General features: G+C 42.1%; 1 protein-coding gene across 1 annotated transcript in view; it reads left to right on the forward strand.

The window, feature by feature from the left end:
- The window catches only part of rad54b (RAD54 homolog B), an 18326-nt gene that overhangs the window by 9563 nt on the left and 240 nt on the right, over positions 1-8523 (forward strand). Inside the window, exons 5-15 of the mRNA XM_010787059.1 lie at positions 1731-2024; positions 2952-3114; positions 3195-3420; positions 3802-3888; positions 3984-4104; positions 4187-4326; positions 5487-5777; positions 6219-6382; positions 6458-6719; positions 7252-7318; positions 7417-7614. Of these exons, the coding sequence (XP_010785361.1) occupies positions 1731-2024; positions 2952-3114; positions 3195-3420; positions 3802-3888; positions 3984-4104; positions 4187-4326; positions 5487-5777; positions 6219-6382; positions 6458-6719; positions 7252-7318; positions 7417-7614 (2013 nt within the window). The remainder of the gene's footprint in view (positions 1-1730; positions 2025-2951; positions 3115-3194; positions 3421-3801; positions 3889-3983; positions 4105-4186; positions 4327-5486; positions 5778-6218; positions 6383-6457; positions 6720-7251; positions 7319-7416; positions 7615-8523) is intronic.

Below are 8523 nucleotides of genomic sequence, written 5' to 3' on the forward strand. Positions count from 1 at the left end.
GCCATTAAAGCATAATGAGTATCATTGTTCAACACCAGCTGCCATATACAGTGGGGGCTAAAAAAAGTATTTAGTCAGCCACCAATTGTGCAAGTTCTCCCACTTAAAAAGATGAGAGAGGCCTGTCATTTTCATCCTAGGTATACCTCAACTATGAGAGACAAAATGAGAAAGAAAATCCAGAAAATCACATTGTCTGATTTTTCAAGAATTTATTTGCAAATTATGGTGGAAAATAAGTATTTTGTCAATAACAAAAGTTCATCTCAATACTTTGTTATATACCCTTTGTTGGCAATGACAGAGGTCAAACGTTTTCTGTAAGTGTTCACAAGGTTTTCACACACTGTTGCTGGTATTTTTTGGCCCATTCCTCCATGCAGATCTCCTCTAGAGCAGTGATGTTTTGGGGCTGTCGCTGGGCAACACGGACTTTCAACTCCCTCCAAAGATTTTCTATGGGGTTGAGATCTGGAGACTGGCTAGGCCACTCCAGGACCTTGAAATGCTTCTTACGAAGCCGCTCCTTCGTTGCCCGGGCGGTGTGTTTGGGATCATTGTCATGCTGAAAGACCAAGCCATGTTTCATCTTCAATGCCCTTGCTGATGGAAGGAAGTTGTCACTCAAAATCTCACGATACATGGCCCCATTCATTCTTTCCTTTACACGGATCAGTCGTCCTGGTCCCTTTGCAGAAAAACAGCCCCAAAGCAAGATGTTTCCACCCCCATGTTTCACAGTAGGTATGGTGTTCTTTGGATGCAACTCAGCATTCTTTCTCCTCCGAACAAATCTAGTTGAGTTTTTACCAAAAAGTTCTATTTTGGTTTCAGCGGACCAGACATTACTGGCTTAAGCAGGGGGACACGCCTGGCACTGCAGGATTTGAGTCCCTGGCGGCGTAGTGTGTTACTGATGGTAGCCTTTGTTACTTTGGTCCCAGCTCTCTGCAGGTCATTGACTAGGTCCCCCCGTGTGGTTCTGGGATTTTTGCTCACCGTTCTTGTGATCATTTTGACCCCACGGGGTGAGATCTTGCGTGGAGCCCCAGATCGAGGGAGATTATCAGTGGTCTTGTATGTCTTCCATTTTCTAATAATTGCTCCCACAGTTGATTTCTTCACACCAAGCTGCTTACCTATTGCAGATTCAGTCTTCCCAGCCTGGTGCAGGTCTACAACTTTGTTTCTGGTGTCCTTTGACAGCTCTTTGGTCTTGGCCATAGTGGAGTTTGGAGTGTGACTGTTTGAGGTTGTGGACAGGTGTCTTTTATACTGATAACGAGTTCAAACAGTTGCCATTAATACAGTTAACAAGTGGAGGACAGAGGAGGCTCTTAAAGAAGAAGTTACAGGTCTGTGAGAGCCAGAAATCTTGTTTGTTTGTAGGTGACCAAATACTTATTTTCCACCATAATTTGCAAATAAATTATTTAAAAATCAGACAATGTGATTTTCTGGATTTTTTTTTTTCTCATTCTGTCTCTCATAGTTGAGGTATACATACGATGAAAATTACAGGCCTCTCGTCTTTTTAAGTGGGAGAACTTGCACAATTGGTGACTGACTAAATACTTTTACATACATACATACATTTTGTGGTCACTTGGGGACAATGAAAGGAAGATGTACAATTTTAAGTAGATTTACTGAACATTTTAAAATTCATTTTTTTCCCAATACACACTGTCATATGTTCATTGTGTATGCCTGTGCATGTTTGTGTGTAGGTAGCGGCTACAAGGTGTCTACGCTGGCCTCCCTCTCTGATGGAGAGACCCTGATGATCGGAGGGAAGGAGGTGGAGGTGATGGGGATCATCTCAGCTGAGGACTTTGCCAGGGGACGTTGTTTCCAAGAGGTGCAGGTAGAGGAGCCAGTATCAAAGAAGGCTCCACCTCCCTCTCGTGGCTCGGGGTCCAAAGCTTTCTGCTCCCCAATGCTGTCAGGCAGAGCAGATCATCCAGGGTCCAACCCAGAGAAGGAACAAACCTGCAAACCCCGCCATGACCCGCTGGCTGCAGGTGTGTAGTAATGATAATACTTCTTTATGATATGTCAGGATTGTTAGTAAACATGATTTCCAAGAACGCCAGTTAGGGTTTTACCGGGAAATAAAAGGCCTGGATGGCCAAGGAATATAAGAGCAGTATGTAAGTTATTCAGAAGCTGAACTCATGCTTTGTGCATGGGTTTTACAGTCTTAATAGGGATCAATGGAGGAATAGTATATCATTAGGTTTTATAAAATCTAAACTTATACTCAATAGCACTATACTCATTCATGCATTACTTTGTTTCTCAAAATATATGTTCTCTTGTGTTGAACAATCAGTTTATGGACTGTGAAAACAAGATCATTTTACATTATTTGTTTATATATATTTATTGAACAGGGACCATGCAAAAAAATACATAAATGTTAAAACACCGGCCTTAAGACCCTCTTCTTTCGGCAGGCCTTCCAATAAACTTTGAGCATGGTACACCTGGAGTATCGCCATTTTTATCGCTATTTCTGACTTTAAAACTTTTTCTTCTTATTATTTTTTTAATCTTTCAAATTGTATCAGTGTCCTTTGCTGTGAAGTGCTCCGAGATTTGTCTTGGCAGATGAGAAGCGCTATATAAATTACATTTATTATAAATCTCAAAGAGAGAAGAGATGCTATATGCCAGGTTACAGTTTAAACCTCATTTCCACCTGCAGTCCCTGGGCAGATACACACATCACAATCAACCAAACATTTCCTGGTGCTTATTACACTAACAATTAAAACAGATCAAAAATAAAGATGTATAAAATAGAAATACTAGTACAATTGTCAATATATCTTTAACTTTACAGTTCATTTAGAATTGTTAATTTGAACAATAAAGAAATCATCTTGTTATATTGCCTCTAGTGTGCATTATGTGGAAACATACTCAGAACACTGGATCTTTCTCAGGCGCTCTGGTGATGCCTCGTCCCTCCGCTAACCACCAGTGGTCTAACAACAAGGCGGGGCTTCCTGTGGTGGACGTTGTTATTGACCCTTACCTGACGACCCAACTGCGCCCCCACCAGAGGGACGGCCTGCTCTTCCTCTATGAGTGTGTCATGGGCTTGAGGTAATGGAGCCGTTCTTGAACCACTTATCTTCTGTAGTTCGTCTCATCAGCAGATGATATTCATGTGTTTCATTGTGTAGAGCTGTGGGGCGCTACGGGGCTATCCTGGCTGACGAGATGGGTCTGGGGAAGACCCTCCAGAGCGTGGCGCTGGCCTGGACGCTGCTTAAACAAGGCCCATACGGGGGGAAACCGGTTGCTAAGCGTGTCCTCGTGGTCACTCCTGGCAGCCTAGTACACAACTGGGGGGCGGAGTTTAACAAGTGGCTGGGCCGAGAGCGGATCAACGTTTTCACTGTGGATCAGGTGAGGAGAGGGGGGGGGGGATTATTTATTCGATGAACTAGAGAGAGACCTCTATTGTCCGAAATTACATGTTGTGTGTTTTAAGAGATTTCAGCATCTGACATGTAACAAAACAACATAATGAGTAACAGTGAAAGCTATCAAAACTACAGTTATTTAAAGTGATGCATAATATATTTTTTAAACCGGCCATTTAAATAGTTTATTGTGTATTTGGTACCTCTGTGCTCTTGTTGAATTCTGCGTCTAATTGATATTGAATTTACGGTGATCTATGACTTCTCCTGGTCTGTTGGCCTTTTTTCTGAATCACCTCTTTTTCCTTAATCTAGCATATATGAAATCATTAATATTATTCATCCTTTGTTGACATACGCACAGGACAACAGGATCGAGAAGTTTGTGTTATCTCCTCTGCACAGCGTTCTTGTAATCAGCTATGAAATGCTGCTGCGCTGCCTGGACCAGGTACGTTCACCTTGTCTGGCAAGTGTGCATTCTACAATTCAATTAGCCTTTATTGTCTTTTGTTATATTAATGTATGGTGTTCTCATGATTACAGGTACAGAAAGTGGAGTTCGGTCTTGTGATTTGTGACGAAGGCCACAGATTAAAGAACAGCAGCATCAAGACGTCTTCAGCCATCAGCAGCCTGAGCTGTAGTCGCAGAGTCATACTGACAGGTACTCACCGTCGCTGAGATACCGAGCTCCTGACAGAGGAAGCTGGAGGAAAACTGTCTAAAAGTGTGTTTGTGTTTTGCAGGCACCCCGGTTCAGAACGACCTGCAGGAGTTTTATGCGATTATAGAGTTTGTTAACCCGGGCATCCTCGGGTCGTCCACTGGGTATAGGAAGGTTTACGAGGAGCCCATTCTACGCTCCAGACAGCCCGGCTGTGCTGAGGTAATACAACCTCTGACCTTTTTAGTTTTTTTATTTCGATATGGCCACTGCATATATACAGTACATACACTGCTGCATATATACAGTACATACACTGCATATATACAGTACGTACACTGCATATATACAGTACATACACTGCATATATACAGTACATACACTGCATATATACAGTACATACACTGCATATATACAGTACATACACTGCATATATACAGTACATACACTGCATATATACAGTACATACACTGCATATATACAGTACATACACTGCATATATACAGTACATACACTGCATATATACAGTACATACACTGCATATATACAGTACATACACTGCATATATACAGTACATACACTGCTGCATATATACAGTACATACACTGCATATATACAGTACATACACTGCTGCATATATACAGTACATACACTGCATATATACAGTACATACACTGCCAATGCACATTTGGGAATCAACTATTGTATTCATGTGTTTTTCCTTCTCTCTACAATAGCTATTCTTCCAGAGCCTAAAACGGTTTAATTTAGGGACCAAATCTATGTTTTGTGCCACCCAAAAAAGAAGCATTTCATTACTTCCATTTAGTCGATGTCCCTGTCACAACAGATTTTTTATCTGTTTTCCAGCCCAGAAAAATGTAATTGACCCTCGATCTTTATATAACTGCAACGGGACAATTGCGCTCTAAACGTTGCGTGAACTGTGGACCCAATTTTTTCTTTGGCTTTTATGCATTCAACTCAGTGGTTATATTAAAAAACCTTTTTGTAAACTACATTTTAAGTCCAAAGCCTGTTAAGTAAATGTCCCTTATCCAATTTCAACTTTGGAAACCCAAGAGTTACTATATAATATACATCTATATTATTGCTCAATTAATTGTGCACTTAACACCGATTAAGGAACATGTGCCGATTTTAAAACTGCACACATTGCTTCATGCAAAGTCACATTTATTTTTAAAGAAGACTTTTTATACTTTAAAAACCTGAAACATCATTCATAAAAATAAGGATATAACTCTCAGCCAGCAAACTTTACCTGATCAAGCTTGTGGCAATTCCAAACATTTGAGTGAGTGTATAAAGAAAAACGTTATCTGGCAATAAACCTGATTGAATTGAATCTCTGCCGTCAGGAGGAGAGGGTTTTGGGGGAAGAGCGAGCGGCGGAGCTCTCTCGTCTGACCGGGATGTTCATCCTGAGACGGACGCAGGAGATCATCAACTGCTACCTGCCTCCTCGTCTGGACTGGACGTTGTTCTGCGAGCCTTCCCCTCTGCAGCGGGACCTGTACCAGCAGCTCCTCGGCCACAGAGTCTTCAGAGCCTGCCTCCAGGGCTCCACGCAGACTCACACTCACCTGGCCTGCATCACCGCCCTGAAGAAGCTCTGCAACCACCCCGGGCTGCTGCACTCCACCGTGAAGGTAACGCTCTCTGCTGCTAGGAAGGGGAGGGAAACCACACCCATCACTAATGAGACGAGTTGATCGCTTTTCAAAAAAGCTCCACATGGATCTTTATGATCTAACCTTTTTATATCGTCCTTGTTTTCATTACTTAACTTCTTTATATTTCTCATACATGTTTTATGGTTTTTGTATGTTGTGTTGATTTTAGTACCTGTGTTTCTAACTTAGATTATCTCGTAAAGCTGTTTGAGCTGCAGTTTATGTTATTACTTGGGCTTTATAAATTATCTTTTCATTATTATTACAATTGTTTTTATTAAATATTCATCCAGCCACTTAAGACATTGATCTGATTGGACAGCACCAACTGTGTTCAAAGCAGTTTGCATTTATGTCTTAGTGTCAAGAGATTTCCCCCCCCAGTCTTAACTGTAAGTACTGTGTTATATTTCTCAGGAAAAACAAGAGAGTGGTTCAGTGGAGAACACTTTATACGACGGCCTGGCTGAGCTCTTCCCAGAATCCTACTCTTCAGGTGGACTCAACACGGCTGACTCTGGAAAACTTCTGGTGCTGTCGGACTTACTGAGCGTCATCAGACAACTCAACCCTACAGACAGGTGTGTGTGTGGGTGTTTGCATTTGTAAGTGTGTACTTTTGTCCATATATACTGACAGTGTGTGTGCCCCTGCAGGGTGGTCGTAGTGTCCAACTATACTAAGACACTTGACATGCTGCAGGACTTATGTGTTCACATGAGCTACACCTTCTGCCGACTGGACGGACACACCCCCACCGGCCAGAGGCAGCGGCTGGTCGACGGGTTTAACAGTCCTTACTCTCTGAACTTCCTGTTTCTGCTGAGCTCCAAAGCAGGCGGGGTGGGGCTTAATCTGATCGGGGCTTCCCACCTGGTGCTGTATGACATCGACTGGAACCCTGCCAATGACATGCAGGTAAAACACACACTGAGACATGCTTAGAATTTACTTGTATATAGACTCTTCTTGCACTATTTCTATTTTATTTGTATGTACTTGCACATCTCCAAACATTCTCTTGCACTATTTTATCAGTTGTATTTGTTCCATGTCCTATGTATATGTTGCACTGTTGGAGGAGCCTGTGACCTAAGTTTTTCATTGCCATATCTACACTGTAGCTAATGTACCGATGACAATAAAGCCTTGAATTTAACTTGAAAGGTGAAAGTCTTTAACACTGCTTTCTTGGTTTTTGGTCTCCTCTGTCTTACGCACATATTTTGGGGACCTTCACACCTGACCTCTCTGGATCGGGTCAACCAAATAGTGGCTTTAGAGCTTTTTTTGAGTTTAGGCTGGTGTGAAAACTGTCAATTGAACCCTGTTTCACTCTGGCCCTTCCATCAGACTTCCATCACTTATATATACATACATATCCACCAGATGGTGCTGTGAACATTTGTGTGTTTTCTTCCCCGAACTTTTCCCTCTCTTCTGTGTCAAGGCCATGGCTCGGGTGTGGAGAGATGGTCAGAAGAAGACTGTGCACATTTATCGTCTCCTCACTGCAGGTCAGAAAACTCACATGCACACACAATCAGCCAGACTGCTCGGTATATCATGATCCAGACTCCAGCTTTATGTCTGGGTGTGTGTTATTTCCCTTCAGGCACTATTGAGGAGCGTATATTCCAGAGACAGGTGGCCAAACAAGGGCTCTCTGGGACAGTGGTGGACCTGGGCAAAAAGGCGGAGCACACCAGCTTCTCCACCAGTGAACTGCGAGATCTGTTTAGCCTGACAGACACACTCTGTCTGACACACGACCTGCTGAACTGCAGCTGCAGCATGGACGGCTCGGCCCACGGTAGGCATCGGGGCGACACGCATTTGACTTTACTGAGTCTTTAAAAAGACAGTTAGCCCCCAAAATAATTATTTGAATATATTGCTCGACTTAACTTGAATTTGTGAAGAAAACTGTTTTACATGCATACCTTCACTGCAAACGTCAAATATAAAAACTGAGAAAAAAATTGAAGAATTTAAGTAAATGGCGGCCATGTTTGACAACAGCAAAACATTTACAAACAACTTCGATATTATTCAGGCTACATGTATCTATTGGTATGCTCGACTACTACTTCCCAAACACAATTTTGTTACATTTTATGTGGAAGTGTTTATATATTAAAGGTGACCTATCATGCAAAATGCACTTTTGTACATCTTTTATACATGAATATGTGTCCCAGGTGTTCCATGGAACTCACCAAGTGTCAGAAAACACAACCCTCTCTATTTTCCTCCATACCCAAATCTCTTAAAAAGGGGCTGCAACGGATCTGATACAGACTGATCCAGATTTGAACACTTCTATGACGTCACAGAAGTGGCGCTACGGCTATTGGGCCAACTCCACCAATCAGGAGGAGACTGCCACGGACATTGCCGTTCGAAAGCGCTGGAGACGCTGTAGTACATATGCCAGGCCTGTAGATGGTGCTGTTCTCACAGAATCAGCCCATGCAAAGACAGTGTTACTTTGAGCGAAATGAGGAATGGCTAAAATGCATGATCTGTTTGGTATTTTGAAAAATAAAAAGTATAAATATGCCTTATATAGGTATGGTCCTACACTATATTATTGAAATATAGCATGATAGGTCCACTTTAACTATCGCAGCTCATCACACACTGTAAAAAATGGCTGTGAAATCCACAGTTATTTACAGTGTTTGTGCACAGTAAATTACTGTATACCATTTTAGAGTAT

Source organism: Notothenia coriiceps, unplaced genomic scaffold (assembly GCF_000735185.1).
Source record: "Notothenia coriiceps isolate Sejong01 unplaced genomic scaffold, NC01 NC01_scaffold00029967, whole genome shotgun sequence".
Taxonomy (NCBI): Eukaryota; Metazoa; Chordata; class Actinopteri; order Perciformes; family Nototheniidae; genus Notothenia; species Notothenia coriiceps.